The 21,749-nt window shown below is 40.6% G+C and overlaps 2 protein-coding genes across 4 annotated transcripts in view; one reads left to right on the forward strand and one right to left on the reverse strand.

Moving 5' to 3' along the window:
• The window catches only part of acaca (acetyl-CoA carboxylase alpha), a 47,273-nt gene extending 44,083 nt beyond the window's left edge, over positions 1–3,190 (forward strand). For all 3 annotated transcript variants that reach the window (XM_072674345.1, XM_072674343.1, XM_072674344.1), the window contains one exon: positions 792–3,190. In XM_072674345.1, coding sequence (XP_072530446.1) covers positions 792–918 — 127 coding nt within the window. In that variant the 3' untranslated portion in view covers positions 919–3,190. The remainder of the gene's footprint in view (positions 1–791) is intronic.
• An 851-nt stretch (positions 3,191–4,041) lies between these two features.
• On the reverse strand, positions 4,042–21,189 carry aatf (apoptosis antagonizing transcription factor). The gene is made up of 12 exons (XM_072674355.1): positions 21,092–21,189; positions 19,922–20,092; positions 19,396–19,830; positions 18,793–18,930; positions 17,140–17,254; positions 15,730–15,958; positions 15,206–15,370; positions 14,625–14,708; positions 13,431–13,498; positions 13,269–13,349; positions 12,889–12,960; positions 4,042–4,319 (listed from the first exon to the last, which is right to left on the reverse strand). The coding sequence occupies exons 1-12, from the start codon at positions 21,174–21,176 to the stop codon at positions 4,274–4,276; spliced, it is 1,689 nt and encodes a 562-aa protein (XP_072530456.1). The 5' UTR covers positions 21,177–21,189; the 3' UTR covers positions 4,042–4,273.
• Between the last annotated feature and the right edge of the window lie 560 nt (positions 21,190–21,749).

The following is a 21,749-nucleotide window of genomic DNA, read 5'->3' on the forward strand; positions in this document are numbered from 1 at the left end:
GAAGGCCCCGCCTCACAACCTGCAGGACTTAAAGAATATGCTGCTAGCATCTTGGTGCCAGATACCACAGGACACCTCCGAGTTGAATTGTGTTATCATGGAACAAGGGGGACCTTAAAATTAGGCGTAATATAGGTGGTAATGTTGCGTCTCATGGGTGTATGTACTGTTTTCTCCGTTATTATTGTTATTACAGTATCAGAATATCATACTCTACTAGAATAAAAAGGTAATTGCTATATTAATGTGTAATCACATTAATATAGCAGCCCATGATGTAGACTAGTGCACTGTGCATATATTAACCCATCAACCTGTTCAATAAACGTTTACAGGAAATAAAAGTGCTCGTTTTTAAGGTTTGGTGAAAATATTGCTTGTTTCCTTTTTACTTCCTGTTAAACATTTCAACTCCCTTTTTTGTATATCTTCATTATGGATACACTATATACTGTGCCCAAAGGTTTGCACACGCCACTTCTTTTTTGTGAATTCTGCTGCGTCAAGGTGCACCCACAGCTGACAGGTATTCAGTGTCACCATGCCAGCTGGAGGGGCATAAAGCCCCCAGCATTGAGCAGTGGAACCATGTTCTCTGGAATGATGGTGCTCCATCCAGTCCCTATGAGATGAGCTGGAGTGGCAGAACTAATTGTCCAACATGAGTACCTAACCTCACTGATGCTTTTTAGATATTTGATTTCTGAAGGAAACACTGCATGAACAGTTGTCCACAAACTTTTGACTTCTGGTCTGATGTTCTGTTTCTTTCTTCTGTCTCTCTCTCGCAGCCTGGTTCAAGCCAACCCAGAGGTTGCCATGGACTCCATCGTCCACATGACCCAGCACATCTCCCCAACACAACGGGCCGAGGTGGTGCGCATCCTCTCCACCATGGACGCCCCTGCGTCCTCTTAACCACACCACGTGCCATGCGTGCCAACAGGGCTTTACTAACGGAGCCGTTGGAAACTGGACAAGAGGAGCCTGCATGAACTCTTAGAACTTTAGAAGTGTTGGCTATGATTCTGGACTCGTCAGCTGTGTAAAGCCGTTTTTGTGGCACTCGTCTCAGTGGTAAAACGTCAAGCTGAAAACCACTGTACAGGATATTTGTGTGATTTATCTTAAGCTCTGAGTTTCTTCGTCCAGTCAAGTGCAATTGTAAAAGAAACAAGACCAATCTGAATTCCATGTGAAAGTCAATCGGTTCATGTTAATGTTGTAGAAGTACACATTCCGCTCAACAATAGCTTTCCCTTATTTATGTTGTAGCGCTAAGCATGGCCCATCGAGAGCTGCTGCTTTTCTGCACTGTTTGGCATAACACTGCCATTTCTGTCTGCATGACTGAGATCAGAAACAGCTGATCCTGGATCAGAACAAACGAGCAAAAAAAAAGTTCTTAAAAGATACTAAGCATGTGTAGCAACCCTTAGCCTCCATATCTACTAGTGTTTCAGCTTATTACAATCATAACCCAATCATAAACACACCTGTGAGTGCACCTTACCCCACCCCCCAATCAGTCATGTGCTATTCTATAGACGCACCTTCATGCCTCATGTTGTCATTTTTGTATTGATGAATTTGTCCCCTTGTTACACTTCCTGACTTAACACACTCAGGGGTTCTTTACTGAAGACAATGGGCACCGTTCACCAATGATGGAGCCCATCCTCATAAACTGAACAAATGGCTGAATTGGTGCTGTATTGCATAAGTGAGATTTAAGAAGATATTTCTTCTTATGAACGGTTAGTGAATAAGGCCCAGTGGTTCTAAACAGAACCATGACAACTTAAAGAATCCTTCAATGTGCTGTGTTGATGTGGTTCTTCGCCTGGTTAGATATTTCCTCATATACAAGAACAGCTCTTGTAAATAAAGGGGAATCAAAGACACTTTTTTTTCTTCGTAGTGTAGCTTGTACTACTCCCTAATTTATTAATGAGCGTCATTGTTATAAGAAATATAAAATACAGAAACTTTATAGAAGCTTTAGCTAGGTGTGCTAAACTAAAACTGACCTTCACACTAGAAACGTAGGACCAAAACTAGTCATCATTTTTTTTCTGCTATAAAATACAGTAAACATTTTGGTGGATAAAACTGAAGCTGCAGACTTTAGATACAGAAAGAGGGGAGGCGGGGGGTGAATGAATGGGGTAATTAGTGATATGAGGTGAGTGATGTAAGTCCTGGTGCTGATGGAGGTAATGAATGGATTGGTTAAGTCCACTGTTGCGGTGCAAGGCACTGTGAGCGTGGAAAATGCTGCTGGAGAGTGTTGAGGATAAACACCGCTGGAATTACTTAATAGTGTGAAAGGTCAATGGGGACGCGTGTATCTGGTGTTTCCCTTGACCTGGATTGATGGTGGAAGTGGTGGGCCTGACTGAAGTGCCGATCTGGCTTATCCGTCAAACTCTCCCCGTAACATGTTACTGAACAGACCAGTGGCTGGTTGAACAGAGGTGTATGTTTACTGTCGCGAACTTGGAGTTTCCTCCCAATCTAACAGAATAAAACCAGTCAATAAAACCCGACTGCAAGGCTTTTCTTCTTTGCAGGCTTCCAGTGAATTGATAGTGGGGCCAGCTTGAGCTGTGTAGGCTGAAATAATTAATAGTAATGATGCTCAGTGATACTGGAGTCAGTAAACAGCACTAGGATGATGATCAGTCTGGTTTAACTAGTATTTCTAACTGATATTTTTAGAACATTCATTGTACTCTGAGTCCTTAAGTGATCCTGGACCAGAGGATTTCTAGTGAAGAGAACTACCATGTAGTGTCTACTGGGTTAGTCAGACACTTAGGGAGCATTCAGTCTAACTTAAATGGGTCCATATGAAGCTTGTGTGTGACCTGCTCATTTGTAAATGCTTCTTTTTTTCTAGATACCTGCACTCGTTTCCTCAAGTCAGACCTTTTAGCTCTAGTCCTTTCTAATGGTTTTCTATTAAAATCGTAAGATTAGAGAAGAACTGCTTTACTCAGCGATTTAGTCAGCTGATCAGCAATGCTAGCACACACTGTCCCACTGCCCAAAACCTGATTTTTTTTTATTGAATTCCCCACCATTCACATACCCCCAAAAAATTCTTCATTCCATAAATGGTAATATTTTATTTGAGTGGATGCTTGTTAACTTGCATTCAACTAATAAACTGATTAAATGCCACCAACCTTTATGCTGAAGTTAACGTCTCATTTTAAGCTGCTGTAATTTTTTTTTTCTGCACAAAAGGCTTCAGAAATGCTTTGTTGATGTTGGCCATCTGTTGTATTTTCTGAATATAAAATCTCATGAAAAAATTCTGTAGTTGATTCGCAGCAGCTTGAGGTTTCAGTACCTGAAATGTTAAAATACCTCCATTAAAATGCACTTTTGTGCGACTCATGCGCCCTTGCATAACAAAGCCACTTCAAAATGTTGCCTAGCTAAAAATCAAAGATGGCAACTTGAGTCACATTTGTTCTGTTATTTTGTCCGTGTCCATGTTTTTTTTTTTTTTTCCCCAAACCACACAAGCAGACCTACGGTCTACTGCAGAAGCTTATCCTGATGTATGGCAAGTGTTCAGGCCTCCATCATCAAATATAGCTAATCAACCACGTTTGGGGTAGGAGGGGAAAAAAGATGTAAGTTCAACCTATTAATGAAAACTAGTGAGTCAGTCAACCAGTCCTGCCTGCTGAGCTCTCACAGTTCCTTAGAGCCCCCTACTCCCTTACAGGCCCACCAACAAATACGGAAGGCAAATTGAATTGCACCCACCCCAATACCCATCACAATTACTGCTGCAGTAATTTGGGTGGAGTAATCGGAGAAGTAGGTTTCTCCCGAATCAGAAGCTTCCCCAGGAGAACTCTCCTCATTCAAGGAGAACAGCGTTCACAGCCTGTCACAGTCCTGATCTAGACGTTTTCTTGGGTTTGTTCATGAGCTGTCAGTTCCGCTTGGCCTACAGTTTACCATGAGGAATTAGAGGCTTCATATTTGCTGACAAAACAGCACTTTTAATACAAAGACAGGTTCGAAAGTGACGTTCAGCAGATCAGCAAAAGTACAAAGGTGTTCTTACAGAATGGCAATTCCATATCAAGTAGAAACGAGCAAAGTCATTTTCCAAGTCCCAAATAACGCTGCCGGCTTGCAGCAGAGGTATGACAGCTCGGACCACGGTGATGTGTGTGAACACGAGGTGGCGTGCACACATTTTGGCGCACGTGTCCTGGGTGTTTGAGTCTTCATCTTCTGGGTGGCATCAGTGAACCATCTGTGATCCAAACAGGGATCGATACAGCTCTGACCTAAACACACATAAAGGGACACACACACACAAAAAAAAAAAAAAAGGTTAACACTTAATTTTGAAAGATTCTCCTCAAACTTAATAGGATATATTTTAAATAAAATTAAATGTAATTAAATAAACAAATAAATAATAATAAGAAGAAACACACAACTGCACCACCATTAGACCAGCACAGCAAAGGGGTGGATTTTAAACTGGGGAAGAAGCGTGTTTATGAATCTCTAACAGGGAGAGCTGTCCAGACGTCTAAATGAAAAGTAAATAAATAAATAAATAAATAAATAAATAATATATATATATATATATATATATATATATATATATATATATATATATATATATATATATATATATAAAGGAATAAAAAATTAGTGATATTGCCCTTATCAGTGAAGTTACGGCGAGGTCTTAAAAGTCAAATGGATGTAAATTGCAACAAACTGATAAACCAAAATTGATGACTGCATTCCTTGTAGAAAATGATGAAACTGCAAACATGTATAAGCATTTCCATTTCCTGCAATACATTTCTATTGTATTCTAATTATACTGATCTTAGTTGCGATGAAACAAAGCGACTGTTGATCATCGATACTCAAAGTTTCACCAGTAATTTTTACCAGTTTGTAATTAAAGCTTCTGGAGCTACACTATATGTCCAAATGTTTGTGGACACCACTTCTAATGAATGCAACTACTTTCAGTGACATCCATTGGTGACAGATGCACGCACGCGCACGCACACGCACACCCCCCTACCCCTTGTCTAGTACCTGTAGAGAAGTATTGCAGATAGAATAGGACTCCCTGTAGCAGATGAGCACTATAAGCACTGTAGCACTATACCTAATGCCAGGCGTGGCCAATGCAATATAAAGCCCCCCAGCATTGAGCTGTGGAGTAGAAGAACCATGTTCTTTTGCGAGGAGTTGGGGAGTTTACCTTACTATTGCTCTACTGGCTAGATGCAATCAAATCCTCACAGCAATGCTCCAAAATCTAGTCGAAAGCACTTACTCCAAAAAAAGCAAGATCAACTATTTTTAATACCCTTAGACTTTAGAAGAAACAATGAATGAGCAGGTGTCCAAATTCTTTAAAAAATGGCCATGTTCTACAGCAGTGGATCATTATTAACACTGGATTAAGCACTATAGCACGGCCAAATGTGGATTTACAGACATCCCGTTTAGGCCAGCAGCTTCTCAGTCCATCATAATGAACTTTTAATAGCCTTTTTATGCAAATCAGGATTAGCATTTACTAAAATCGGTCATCGCTGATGTAGGCTTGTCACAATTAATACACAACTGCATGTTTGCAATTATTTTTCAGCTGCAACAATGCAAGCTGGGCGTGGGTTCATTAATTCTGCTAAGGCAAAATCAGGCAAATGGTAGAAATCAGGAAACTTGTTCTTTTAGACACATCATAGATTCAGACGAGGAAAAAACACCCATAGAGATCCAGTGATGACTAGTGTTTCGTTTATGTAAGCTTTGATGATGATGTCCGTCATCAGTTTTTATCGATAGCCAGGTACCAAGACAGCTCATCAGCCCATTTTGCCACTTTAGGCTACAGACAATAAATAAAACAGACAATCCAATTTTTCACTGCAATTATTTATGAGAGTTAATCCATCAGAAATCCCACAACAGAATCAGCCTGCAATGAGGAGTTTTACTGTGGTTTATCTCGATGATCAGAGCTTGTTACACAGCCTGTATCTTGACCTGGTACAGATCAGATATTCAGAATCTGTGTGGTGCTGAGAACAATAGAAATTGCTAGATCAGATATGAGAGGGGGAAAATCCTATCAATCCTATTAAAAAATGTATTATTATTTATTTTTTAGATACTGAACCATAGAGTATCTACATCATGCTGTATTCTCTTTATTCATTTACATGCTTCCCCGGTTTGACCAGATGAGAGCCCTTTTTTCACATTCCTCCTTAAAAGGGAACACAGTAACACATTCATCGTTTAGGTTATACTCCCAGTGTTTTACACCTCACTTGTAATGCCGGTAAATCATACGCTGCACATGCCGCTTGAAAGGCCATTTTCAGGACTGAATCCTCCCCCGCCCCCATCCACCCCACATCATGGAGGCTTGAGGGCAGAGCTGAAAAATGTTTAATGAATAAGCTGAACTTGTCATGTGGTCCCTTTTTTTTCAAGATTAATCAATCGACAAAAGAAGAAAAAAAAAAGAAAAAAAATCACTTATGTGCGTTATTCTGTGGCTTTCTTCTAAAGATTCAAAAAAATAATACATTAATAGTTGGGTCTATTTTGGTAACCGGTAACACTCAGATGGCTTCAATATCAGATCAGAAAAGAGGGAGAAGAGAGAGTTTTATTCTGCCCACATTCCATTCTCCAATATGTAGCAATATCACCATAATATAATATTTTGGCCTCACTGTCCAGCCAGACAGACACATCTTGAAATGCAACCGTACATTCAACAGTCCCAGTAGTTTACCCATACAGTTTTCCTTGATTTTGCCAGATTTGTACTTAATTGCCTGGGTAAACACACCGCCAGAGTGGATCGGATCCACATGACTACTGGGTCAGGCCAAATCTACACAAGGAAGTTTCAGTGAAGCATCCAGTTGCTGTCACGCAGAATATCGCCGCGGTCACGCAAAAAAAAAAACTTTTCTCTCCATTTTTCACTCTTTCACTTCTTGATCTTATGTGAAACTTGCAGCTGCTCTTTACACTGAATCACAATTTCCTGATGAATGGATCAATAGAAATGCTCCAAAACAACTTGGAATAAAATCCTTGTACACAGACTTCCACTGAAAGTTCAGGTTTTGCCTTCCTACTGTAAAGATGCTGTTATTCACATAATCCCTGACTGAAATACAGTTTAACATTTATTCATTAAAACAACACCCCTGTCACTCCCCAGCAGAGCCACCTCTCTGTACAGGCCACGCTGGCCTCCATACAAGGCAGCAGATCCCGGCTAGAGACGCAATAAGAACAGACTGCATTTTTAATGTATATCAACTTGAATGTTCGCCATGCTTCCTCACACATCACTCTATAGCATTCTCAAATCATGCGGGAGTAATGACCTGCTGCTCAAAGGACCTGTTAATCCTCAGGCTCAGGACACGTCCACTTCTGCTGCAAATGCAAATCTCAATACAGATATTTTGTGCGCTAAACAGATACAGACACAGACAGTTGCAATGCGTTATACCCCTAGAACAAACTTGGAAGTTAATGCCGAATGCCTTCCGCCTTCTGATCCGATTTGCAAAACAGATTTAACGAAAGCTGGGATTTGCCCCGATATCTCTTCATCATTCAAATTCAAGCTGCACTGAATAACAATAAGACTGACCACAGCTCTAAAGGCTAATCTTAAACCACCACCCCCATCGCCCCCGTCTGACTTGCTGACACACACACACACACACACACACACACTACAGACCTAGACTTCTCTTACACTACTAGCAGAGTCTAACAAAGGGTAAACCTAGGGCTAAATTTCAGTCACAGGGAAGACAGACACTGTCCACCTATATGCAAAAGTATTCACACCTCCGTCTAGTCAGCCAACTCCGCTAGTCTAGTCCAGGAGGTAGCTAACACTAATGCGGTTACTACAAATAAAGTGATGTTATTTCAGTACTTATTAGCAGCACATCTCTGAACTGTGTGGCTGAATTATTTATACACAGAGATCAGTCTTGGATTTAATCAGGGGGCAAAATAACCTAATCAGGATACCCCCCCCCCCCCATCCTAAACACCTGATAAACATCAGTATGAGAGAAACTGTTCTTAACTGGTAGTGTAGTTAGTGAACTGCAGCTGAAACTGAAGGTCTCTATGTAAATGGAAGTTTGGACTATCTAGCTTGTGAGTCCTTATAGGGTTTATAGGGTTATGCATCTCCGCATCTACCTGAACGTGCTGTTAAGAGGTTAAGTGATAGAAACTTCAAATTGTTTCCTTACTGACGGACAGCTCTGGAATTTCTTCAAGGCAGAGCCATTAGGTGGCAGTGCACCATCTACCTGCTGTAGGTCAACCAAGCATAGATTTTTCTTTTGGGAACAAGATGGTCTGCACTGGTCAGAAAGGCACAATTCCATGAATTTTTACGTTTCTAAGGGAAGCTAAAAGCCACACTACACTTTCTAGACTACATTCAGACCGCGAACACAAATGGTGTGTAGTCTGCTGTTTCTACCCTTGTGTTCGTACTCTCGCTCGCTTTCTCTCTCTCTCTCACAGGTGGGCCTTAATGTCCCGAGGGGTCTTGGGCCAGGCTAGCAGACAGCGTTTAATCCTCAATCCCTGTTTGAAATGCACCAGCAGTGGCAAGGATTACAGAAGCCTTCTGATTATCATATAATGCATACATTCTTATTCTGACAGAGCACAGCAAACGAGGGGGGTGTGAAGAGCGAGCAGTAAAGAAAGAGAGCGTGAACGACAAAAGGGAGAGAGAAAGAGCGCTGGAGAAAAAAGCATGAGCGGTTCAGACAGACAGAGCTAAAGAAAAAGAAAGCTATTGAGAGAAAAAGTTGGCTAAGATAGTGTGACACACACACATGACAAAAATAAAAAGGAATTAATGGAGTAAACACCAGACTACTGACTCAAAATCCAGACAAATCTTCACCATCAGTGTTAAATGCATAGGGATAATCTCAATCCCCTATGGAATACCTATAGACTCTGTGTGTGTGTGTGTGTGTGTGTGTGTGTGTCTCCCCTCCCCTATACTTTCACATTAACATTCATGGGGCCAGTGATGCGTATCGTTGGGCGACACACAGCCGCTGTTCAGATACGGATGATGGGGAGGGGGCAGAGGCAGAAGAAGTGTGTGTGTGTGTGTGTGTGTGTGTGTGTGTGTGTGTGTGTGTGTATATATATAAGGTCACTTGGAATCCCACTCTTGCAAAGGTCAGTGGTCACCTAGCTCAGGCAATTGCCATACATCATTATTATTATTATTGTACTTCATTGACGGCTATGAGAGAAAGAGCGTGAGTGAGAGAGTGAGAGAGCTAGAGAGCTGAAGAGAAACGGAGAGAGAGAGTGCAAGAGCTAACAGAAGAGGAGGTACAGAAAGCAAGCTAAAGAAAATGAATTCAAATTGTTGGGAGTAAGAGTGAGCAAAAGAACGTAGACGGGCAGGTTGGTGTTCCGTTTCTTCATACTATATCGACAAAAATATTGGGACACCTGCTTTTTCACTGTTTCTTCTGAAATCAAGGGTATTGAAAGACTTTATCCTGCTTTTGTTGGAGTAACTGTCTCTACTGTCCAGGGAAAACTTTGCAGATGGATTTGAGAACTGCTGTGAGGATTTGACTGCATTCAGCAACAAGATCACTAGTGAGGTCAGGATGTTGACCAACACCCTACCTCATCTTCAACTTCTCCCAAAAGTATTGGATGAAGCACTATCGTTCTAGAGATGACTGTTCCACTGCCCTCTAGCTCACGCCTGACATTAGGCATGGTGCCAATAGGCTCGGTGCCAATAGGCTCATGTTTATCTACTCCAGAGAGTTCTATTCTATAGGCAGTACTTCTCTACAGGGACTAGACAAGCTATTTATGCGTGTGCAGTGGCACATCAGAAATGGGTCCAACTTAAAATAGCGGAATGCATTCATTAGAAGAGGAGTCCACAAACATTTGGACACCGTATGTTACAGTCAAAAACACCAAACTCTCATACTTTTGTACCTGTCTGTCTAACTGGGCTTTGAAGAGCAGCACAGTCACCAAGCTATGCCTGATCATTTAGACTGGATCCAGGCATTCCTAGTAAGACTCTTGGGTGTTAAAATATACATGAATTATATGGCCACATGTTTGTGGACACACCTTGCAATGAATGCATCCATCACCTTGCTGACACAGATGTGCAAATGCACACACAGCTTGTCTAGTCTTTCTAGAATGTGCTATCGGCACCATGCCTAATGCCAGGCATGAGCTAGAGGGGCATAAAGCCCCCCAGTATTGAGCTGTGGAGCAGTGGAACTGTTCTCTGGAATGATGCTGCTCCATCCAATACTTTTGGGATGAGTTGGGGAGTTGGGGATGAGGTGGGGTGGTGATTATCCAACATCTTGACCGGCAATCAAATCCTCACAGAAAAACTCTAGCAGAAAGCCTTTCCTAAACAGTAGAGACCGTTACTCCAACGAAAGCAGGACCAACTCTTTTAAATAACCTTTGATTTCAGAAGAAACAATGAAGGAGCATATGTCCCAATACTTTTGTCCATATAGTGTTTAGTGGCATGGATATAATAAGCATTTAGTGCATATTTCCACTGCAATATCCTTGCTAGGCTTTTTCTCTGCATGCCTTCCTTGCTCTCTCTCTCTGCTGGTGGATGAGTATGCCATGACCGTGACCACTAGGCCAGATTTATCAGTCACCTGGGCCTCTTCATAAATCCTCTCAGCTCCAGCATCCATCCTCTTCTCCTAATCCCTCTCTTCACTCTTCTCTCATGCTGCCTACCTCCCTCATCCCTCTGCTTTCTCCCTCACTTGCTCTCCTTCCCTCTCCAGCAGCATCTCAGCAGATCAGAGCAGCCCTTCATATCGCCCTCTGATATAATTACAGATGAAGAGAGTGCAGTACAGAAAGTAGTAGCTCGCTTGTTTCTCCCTTGTCCGGCCACTGTATGTCCAGCAGCAGGGGTCAGTGCTGTACTGATGCAGCGATGCACTGATTTGGTTGCACATCCATGATTCGTTTTGCATGTACAGAATTGAGTCATTACTTGGCAAGGCCGAATAAATGCTGGTTCAAGAAGAAGCAGAACAGAATTAAAACATTTTTCATCTTAAATCTGAACTATATAATGAATGGACCGATAGAAATGTTCCAAAATAACTTGGGATAAAATCTTTTTACGCAGACTTCCACTGAAAGATAAGGTTTTTATATTTGAGTGTGAAGCTGCTATTTCGGAGATACAAGAATTTTACATGACAGCAACAATATTCTGCACAGACAGCAATAAGCAATTCCTGAAACCTTTCTTCAAAGTGCATCATGTTGGACTTTTCACCCAACAAATACTACCCCTAAAATTTTAAATTGTCAAAAAGTCATTTTCTAAAAGCAAGCCACAAAAAAACAAAAAAAAAACAGCACCTGAACTTGCAAACATCTCACTGAAGCCACACATTCCATTCATGCACTCGACACCAACTGTGAAACATGGGGGTGAAACTTTGATGCTATGGGTTTGTTAGTGGTCCAGGGGCATTTGTGAAATACAATGATGGAATGAATTCCACTAAATACCAGTAGATTTCAGTCTGTCTCATTCAGCTGGAGGCTAAAACTTACCATTAATGACTACACACACACACAGAGACATGGCTGCAGGAATGCTACATCAAAGTTTGGCGATGGCTCTCTTAGCCTCCACATTTTAATACAACTGAAAAGCAGTGGTGCATTTCAGTGGTGAAGGCCCAAGAATGTCATAGGTTAAAAATAAATACATGACTGCCCACACAAAACAAACAAACAAAAAAAAAACGGTATCTCCATTTCTGCAGTTTTTACTTTTTGACATACTGTGAAATTGAGTTATTCTTTACATGGTGTATGGAAACAGAAATGCTCTGAAATAACCCTGACTGAAAGTTTAGAAGGTGTTTCTCTTTTCCTGTAAAGTTGCCAGTTCCAAAAAGTTATTTTTGTGCCTGTGAAGACATTCAGCATATTCATTTCATGTGCATGTGTGATATATATTTAATATATTGTACTGACTGTAGCAGTTAATGCAGCTTCAGCCTGAGAGGCCTGAGAGCTCTGACCACACTGTTGGTCCTTTGCTATTGATACTCGGTCAGAGCAGGACAAAGAGGTGCCAAACCATGAAGAAATATATTCAAGTTAAAGTCTTCTTTTCAAATGATGTTTTTCCCCATGTCTTGCAGTCAGGACAGAAAGAGTGTGTGGACCAATTTACTGTTTGTTTCATTCTACTCTGTTTCATCTGTCACAAAGTGACAGCAACAAAACTACAAAAGTAAAACGACAAAAAAACAAACACTTAAATTACTTTCTTTGTGCCTCACAAAATCAAATTAAAACCCAAATCTCACAACTGCAAGGGTGAGAGTGTGTGTGTTAATGAATGCATATCTACAGAGAGAGGGAGAGGTTGTTTGATTTGCCTGTAGTCTGTTTGAGGGGGGATTAGGGTTAGCTGACAGGCAGCCGCTAAAGAAAGACAGAGACAGACAGAACACTACCATTAATTAAACACACACACACACACACACACACACACACACACACACACACACACACACACACACACACACACAACCTTGTCCTTTCTAACATTACCTCTCTATATCACTACAACACACCCCTAAGTTAACAAACGCAGTGTTTCCGCAGGCGCAGAAGTGTGCATCAGTGGGCCGTTCCAAAAAAGTCAAAGCCTGACTGAAAAAGTGAAAGACCTGAAAACTACAACAAAAACAATACAACTGTAGAAATCAATGAGGTGCCACCTACCGAGCTTCATCACTCATGGTGCTGTGGTCCATAGGAGCCATAAAATTCACCAGCTTACTGTGAATGTGGAATCTAATGAAACAAACACAAACAAACCCAACTGGATGAGAATTTAGGAATTAAAATGAGTCAGATATATAAGTATACTGACATATACACACAGAGTCATATCGGGATGTTATGACCGTCCCTGGCCTGGAATGAACTTGAGCACTTTACAATTCTATAATTACAGACTGTAATCCATTTTTTTGCAGCTAGTATTTGGCTGGTGGGTCATTCTCAGCACTGCAGTGACACTGATCCACTTCTACCAGTGGAACACACACCAGCATGCCGCCGCCACTGGTTATTACACCAACCAACAAGTAAATGCTTACCTGATTTTTCTGCCTTTGCTGGCCTTGGTGTCTACTTTCTTTTTGATTTTGCTGCGAAGCTTCTGGATTGCCAGCCACTGTCTGAGGAGAGAGAAAGTGATTTTGAAGAGAGATAACAGAAACAGGGAAGCTATAAAGACCTGCACACTTTCAGTCTCTTACCTGCCCATAGCCACTTGGTCATTAGGGTCTGTTGCACTCGTCTTGCGCTCAATCAGCTCTCGAAGAAGCTGGAACAGATTCACAAAGGGAGTGTGATGACATTTAGACACACACTATCTGCAACACTGGAATTAGTTGAATACATTAATAACAATACAAGTCGATGCTGGAAAATCTCCCCAGGGCATCTGCCTAGAGAAGCTAGCCTTGTCGGGCCGTGTTAGGATAAGAAGGCTTGCTTGTCGTAAAATTAGCTGAGGAAGACAGTCGCAACAAGCAATCTAGGGTACACTGGTAGCTGGTCATAGCACATTACCCAGGGAAGCCGTGTTTCTCGCAACACAGTAGCTAGGTGATACCAGCTTGCAGCTTGTTGCAACGCAGTACATAAACTACATTTCCAAAAAAAATACCTAGGTGGGTAGGGGTTCAACAGGTCACATGCAACACATTACATCAGGAGTTTAAATAAATAACACACACTACATGACCAAATAACATACAGTTCCACTACTAAGCTTATATTAATATTAGTACGCCATTATCATGGATACACAGATTATCGTACTCATTTTAAATGCTGGAAATTAAACAGCCAAATAATTGTAAGAGGCTTGTAATGTAATAGTAATGCGCACAATGTTCTAATATCAGGTTTCATATAAGAGATAAGAGATAAATATCAAAAAACAAAGAATGCCTCTGAACCATAAGCTGTTCAAGGATATTGGCCAATGCTCAGTTCACCATATGAGTTCACCAGATCTTGCAAAAATCTCTTTAAATCTCAGTAAAATCATTATATTAGTGACAACTTCATATCAGACAGGTCCTAGTCCGCACTTTTTCAAAATACTTAAACAAAAAGTAATACTTCCTCATACGATTCCAGTATTGTTCCATAAGGCAAGGCAAGATTACGCTTTACTCAACCTCACTTAGCCATTTCAGACTTCTCAGCCTCCACAGAGAAGAGCATTTAGTTGTAATCAGCTGTTAGCCCTGTCAACTGGCCTGTTCTACAGACCCTTCATCCATCAGCCCCACAGAGAGCATACATTAACCCCTAAATCACCCCAGCACGGCTAACACTGCTCCGACACAGTGATTTCAGCGAGATAACATCCACCGGAACGTCTCTGCTGTTCTTTTAGACTCCAGATGAACTGAATGAACCTCTGCTTCTCCTCGTACCTGGTGATAAAAGTCATCATCGTCGAAGATCTCCTCGTCCAGATCTTTGAGATGTGCGTTGGCTTTGAGTGGAAGATCTGGTACCTAAATGGAAGAACAGGCAATAAGATTATTCACAACCTACAAAAAGAATGACTTTTTTTTATACATCTTATTTTCCTTTATTTTATAGAGATGGCACAAAATTACAATATTGATACTGAAATTTTAAATGACTGATACCAAAACAGTATTTCTTAATATAAAAAAAAAGAAAATCTGTTAAAATCAGTTGTTTTAATTGAAACATTTTACTTAAAATGAGCACCCAAATGTAGGCCATCATGCTCAAATTACTAAAACCTTACAGAAGGAACACACTTAACACATCGCACAGGCTAGATTTGTGAGATATAATCTCTACTTATTTTACACACACACACACACACACACACACACACACACACACACACACACACTTTTATAGACATTGATCCAAGAAAGACAAACTGAAAAGACATTTTTTTAAAACATTTTTGTCATCAGCTTTGTTTATGCCTTATAGAGCTTTTAATGGGTGTCTCTTTAAAAGGAACTCTTACCTCGTTATCTGTGGTGTTAGGGTGTGCGTTGGCTGCAGTGGGCTCTGGTTTGCCCAGCACTCTGTAGTCTGATCTGCGAGTCTGTGTGCGTTTGAGTAAGCGCTCCTTATCCATCAGCACCTGCTCTACCTGGGTTAGGATATTCCTGTCAAAAGCCCCAAAGCCCTGAAACAAGCCGTAGGAGTGTAAGAAGGGAAAAGATGGTGCATAATGTGCATTTTAGAAGACATTAACATGTAAATCCTTAAGAGTTTACATTTTATATTTTTAGTACTAAGGAAAAAACTGATTATAGGAATAGGGGAAAAATGTAAAGGAAAGCTCCTTTACATTTTTCCCCTATTCCTATAATCAGTTTTTTCCTTAGTTTAAATTTGACTTTATTACATCCATTTGACCTGTTTTTAGTCATGATAAAAAAGGCATTGTATTTTACAACAATTATTAATGATTAGATTTACTACATCAAAAACAGAGTGACATTCTTTCAAGTTGTTTTTAATTAAAGAAAATCCTGCATTTACCTTATTGGTCTTTCCCATGGTGAGCCGTGTCTTATCGTACCATTTCTGCAGGGTGGTGTCTCGGTAGGGCTGGAAGGCCGCAAAGCGCTTGGCCATGAAATCTGGATAATCAGTCGTGTCCAGCTTTCGCTTGGGAGGTCCTTTCCGACCTGTGTGCCTTACTTCTTCTTCATCATCATCTCCAGCTTCATCACTATTGATCTCCTCATCATCTTGAGCTTCAGCTTTGCTATGGGAGGAACATGTTCAGAATGAGAGGCTTTTCTCATATTTTTCCATACCTGCTTTAGAAATGCTAAGCAAATGCACCGAACCGCCAAGATGATTTAATATCAGCATCTTTTTCTAAAAAGTTGTGGTCGGAGCTTTACCTACACTCATCATGGACATGAAGGTCTAGCTAACTTGGACAAACTGGGTGTTCTAACAAAACAAACTGGTTTGTTGAATGGATAAAGCATGCCAACATTAAGTCTTGAACCCAATCCTATCAAAAACATGTAGAAAGTGCTGAAAAGTCAGGTCTGTACCAGGAAACCAAAACATTTAATTAAACTGTACCAATTATGCAAAGAAAAGTGCTCAAATATCCGAACAAACTTCTGCTAGAAGCTTGTTCATGGCTTCCAAAGATGTACACTTATTCGGCTCCAGAATAAAAATAACTTAAAGAAATCATAGAGTCCGATATTACCATTACATTCAAGTCTATGGTGAATGTATGCAAACCTTCAACCACAACTGTATAATTTCTGAACTGCAACAACTGTTTGACAAAGCCAGTTAGTCGTGGACATTAATTATGTCAAAAAAGTAAATGCATCATTTACTCATTCATGTTCTGTATTGACAGTGTTTTTTAAAGACAGATTGCAATACACTACAGGAAATGTAGGGGGCAGTACAAGCTTCATTTTATTGCTTCATGAATAAAAAGAAAAAGCACTTTGCTAACGTCCAAGCAAAGTGACGCATTTCTAAGCTCAGCAAAAGTTTACAAGCCCTCGTAAAGTCCTCCGGTGTGCGAACACATATTGCTCTCATGAGGTCAACATTCTTCCCAAGTAGTTCTGAAACGTCCTTACGTCCTGTGTGGCTTCAAGGCTATATTCAGAAAATGTGTGGTCTTGCAATGTGCTTTTGCACATATGAATCTGGGACATTTGGAAAATGTAGAATTACTACTAAATCTAGCTGGATTAGCATTACAGAGAATGTATAACATTTATTTGTAGTTCTCTAAATACTTCAAATATTAGTTCGAAATATCGGTCAAATCTAAACATAATTTTTAAAACAATTATCAGCCGATATGACTGGTATCATCATGCAACCCTGCCATCCATAATGGTGGCACTGTGACCAGAGCAGGAAATAAGCCTAGACATAAAAAATAAGATTTTGTCATACCTGTCACTTCCCCAGGGTTTGCCCTGCGAGATCGGTCTGGTGTCAGGGTTCTGGTAGAGCAGCAGGTCCTGCAGCTCCAAGAGAGATCTCTGCAGAGCCTTCAGGGCTTTGTGGCCTGGGAAAGACAAGAGACAGGGTTCAGACAATGTTTCTTTAACCTCAAAGGACAAACACATGCCAATGTTTGACGCTTCACATTCTGCCATATCAGAACCAAAAACAAAAGAAACCAAAATGACAACAGCATCCTATCTACAAAGCCTCCCTGCAAGACTGCCAATTGGACAATATGACAAGTCTCGAAAACCTGCACAAACAAACCACATAGCTGCCGCTGCTCCAAACGTCAGCGGTTATTAATTCACGTCTTAAAGCCTAAACAGAAAAAAAGGCAATCCTGTAATCCATTATTATGGATAGAGCGAGAGAGAAAAAGAGAGAGAGAGAAAGAAAATGAGAGCAAGAGACAGTGTGAGAAGGGGAAAAGATGGGGGAGGGCACGCAGATCCCATCATCTTCAACGCTAATCAAAAGTACACGAGCTCTGCAAAAGCCCCCGCCCTCTCTCCCATAGCAATGCGCTGCTCACAATTCAGGAGGACGGCCCCACATCAATCATTCGCCGCCGAGAAGAGCCAGGCAATAAATATGCAAATGAGGAGCAGCCAGTCTTTGAAAGCAGGGTGCTGTGCTTAAGAAAGGAGAGGAGTGCAAATGTATTAATTGTCCACGGCCAAAAGAATCCTGAAAGAGCAGCCCATGATTAGAAAAGTATTCTGAGGGATTCTGATTTTCACTTTGTAAATTAAAAGTTCTAAACAAACACACACACATAATATATAAGGGTGTGTGTGTGTGTGTGTAATATGTTTTATATCCACACACATTCATTGTGTTTAAAAATAAAAAAAGGACAATATGAGAAGTTGTTGGCAAATTATGTGGAAGGAAATTGTTAAATGGTTGCCAAATGAAAAAAAAAGTAATAATCCAATAAAAGTATTTACAATAATTCAAATTCATAATTCTTTATCATGTGAACAGAGTTCACATTAACCAGGCAAAAAATAAGTACTCCCTCACTGTAAAGGTGTAGTCTGTGAGAACTAAAGGAATCCCTTTAAAAAGAATATAAAGCTGAATCAGTGCGCTACAATTCCCGATCTCATCAGAGAGACATCCAGCACACGAATAGCTGTGCTTCATACAATGGATGGTTCAAAGAGTTAAACCAGAAAAACGCAACATAAAGAAAAGTGCCATTATTAATTTATCCACAATACCGCGGGATGCAAGAACACTCGTTCATGGCGGCAAAATGACCTGGGGCCACTCTGCCGTGTAAAGAACAACTGCCAGATTCACGTTATGTCCAACATCAAAACAAACAAAAAAGAAAAGGAAGACATGAGGTTTTTGTCCCACTGTGAAGCATTAAAGCATTGTCGTAGGTCATTTGAAAGGCAATGTAGCTATTGAGGCAAAGCACCAAAAGCTATCTGAGCAATTGCAGCGCCCCCTTGTGGCAACTCTTCTTCCTGCTTATTGTGAGTGAGTAAACCAAATCTAATCTACAAACCCTGTGACGAGTCAAACAAGAAACACTGTAATACACCGAATTCTCATTTAAGTAGAAGTACATGCGTTACTCACTATTCTTCAGAGCTCCGGCATACTCCGCCCCACCCTTACTCCGGAACTCTGGAACGATGTCAGGCTGTGGAAGCTGATTGGCCATTATAAGGGCTTTCTGCATTTTGATTCGCCCTTCAAGTAACAGGTCCCAAAGAGCTGTGGAGATAGAAGATAACAAATGGAAGAAAACAAATGTGTCACAATGCAGCTTTACAGAGATCCGGGTCCAAACCTGAGCCTCTTTTGAGCAAGCTAGTGGCAACAGTGGCAAGCAAAAACTCCCTCGAATGAGAGGACAAAAAAGTGAGAGGAACCAAGTCCAAAAAATTGCACTGTATTTATTGAAAGTCCATAAAAGCTCATCAAAAAAAGCTTTTCTGATTTTTTAATTGAGTGTGGAAGATTTGAGAGAGCACACGCAAGACTCAGAGCTTGACCATTCTGAAACTGGCTTCTTATTCAAACTTAAGTTACTCATTTAAATTATGGACTCATGTCTGGTAGATAATTTCTAGGCGGCTTACGTGTCATCATATCTCAGGAGAATGCTGCACTGCTTTAATATTAAATATTAAAACTATATTAAACAAAATTCCTTGTCAGATATAATGGCACACATACCAAGCTGACTTTTCACCGCTCTGCCCTTTTCCACCTCTTCATCCACTTTCTGCTTTGAGAAGGTCATCACACCTCCAGAATCATCTTCCTCTCCCTCCTCCTCCTCCTCCTCCTCCTCCTCTTCTTCTTCTTCTTCTTCTTCCTCTTCCTCCTCACTGTCTCCTTCATCCGTCTCACCTTCCTCCTCATATTCACTGTCTCCCAGGTCATCCATGCCCTCTGTAAGCTTTCTAAAGTCTGTCACTTTAGGGAAGGTTAGGTCAGCCCCCTTCATCTTGGTTGCCAAGGAGGACATCTGTGAACTGTCACCTCCCTCAACTTCTTCATCGTCCTCTTCTTCCTCATCATCATCATCATCATCATCTCCACTTTCTTCCTCATCTTCCATATCTTCATCTAGCTCTTCGTTTTCAAGGTCATCATCATCCTCATCAGCTGAGAAAAATGTGAGAATTTTAGCAATAAACAAAAAAATTATACACAAAATTAAATTTCATAACAGATTCAGATTTGTCTTCTAACTTACCTGAACCCTCAGCATCTTTGCGCAGCTGTTTACGTGATGTTGCCTTGCCATGGTAGCGTTTGTCCGTGTCTGCCAGTAAAGTGGGGGCACGCTTTCGCAGCCCACTAGACTGTACAGCCTTATCATCATCACCACCCTCATCAAACTTGTCTATGACTCTAGCTTTGGTTTCTGTAAAGACAACAGCATTAAATGTTTAGACATGAAAAAGTTCAATTACGAAAGAAAGAAAAATGAGGTCTGTCGCAATGACCCCGAAGAACCCAAAGCATATGCTTAGTTCTGGTTAGATTCATAGAAGCTACTGCATAACTGTTGAAGCAGAACTGACAATGTCCGAATTGATGTGCAAAATCAATATTGTGCTAAAATCTGTTTTATTTGCAAATAAAAACAGCCATTAAGTACAAGTTTTTAATGTTTCAGATGTTTCTGAGAAGATCAGACACCCTACTTGCCATCAATAAAACCATCAATTGCTAACTAATAAAACACTTCAACACTAAATCAGAAACTTGTTGAACTCTTGTTTATTTCTTTATGAATAAAGAAAAATATAGAAATCTATAGAAATCAACCATTTCAGAAAAAAATGTGGGGTGAATCTCAAACGGCTCCCTACCTCACTCACTAGATAGTGCACATGAATATCATGAGAGTACTACTACTACAACAACTCCTCAAACAGTGGACAAAACGTTGAAGATAGAGCGGTTTATATCGGATTTGTTTGTTTTTTTATTTTGTTGTTGTTGTTGTTGTTTACACTGAACATATATTCACCTATACGGGTGAGAAACGTGTTACCTTATTACCTACATAGTTCACTACATAGTGAATAGAGAGCCATTACTCCCTATGTTGTGAAGCCTAGAGATAGAACACAACGATCAAGCGACCATTTTTTATTACAGTCAGTAGGCATTTCCAACTTTTCCTGGAAGCACTCTGAAGGACTAAAGTGTACTGTGCTGTTTTGTGTATAAATGAATAGTTATCATACGTAAAACTCGTCGAGGACTGACAGTCCTGTTAGCTAAAGCTAAAGCTAAGGCTCTCCTCAGACAGACACGCGCACTGCCAATCACAGCGACTTTCCCAACTCAGCGTTTCAAATCAACTGACAGTACAACAGCTAAAATATCGGCGGAAAAGCTGCCAGTGACACACCTTCATCCTGGTCATCTTCGGGGTCTGCGAAAGTCGGTAAAGGGTTTAATAAATCCTCCAGCTGCTGGGATATGGACGCTGCCATGCTGCCGCTTCAGACTCCCTGCGTCATCAGTGAGCGCCAGCAGGGTCCAGCCAGGTCGCCTCTGCCACACGTCACTACTCGCTCTCGATAGTGTCTAGTATAAACATACTTTATTTATTTATTTATTTATTTATTTATTTATTTATTTATTTATTCATTCATTGTTATAATTGACATTAACCACAAACACCACCATATAACTTCCGTTAGGTTCTTTTTACATTATTGTTTTTTTTGTATTTTTTTAGTAGTTGTTTGGTAGTTATCTAAGCATGTTATACGTAATATGTTATTTATCATGTTATGTAATATTTTGTAGAGCAGCATTGCACCACTCACTGTTTTAGACTTCACAGACTTCGCATATTGCATGTGTTTACTGTATTAGACGTCCCCGTGGCACCATTTTGGAGGTACAGCAGCAGTGAAAGCAAAGATTGCTTCACTTTTACTCCTTCAATCATAGCTCTGGGCCTTGTAGCCAAACAGCTCTATCTTTGTTTCATCTGACATTACGACTCTTCTCCAAGTCTTTGTCCATGTGGTCAGCTGCAAACGTTATTTAAGAATGAA

Source organism: Salminus brasiliensis, chromosome 1, assembly GCF_030463535.1.
Source record: "Salminus brasiliensis chromosome 1, fSalBra1.hap2, whole genome shotgun sequence".
In the NCBI taxonomy this organism is placed as follows: domain Eukaryota; kingdom Metazoa; phylum Chordata; class Actinopteri; order Characiformes; family Bryconidae; genus Salminus; species Salminus brasiliensis.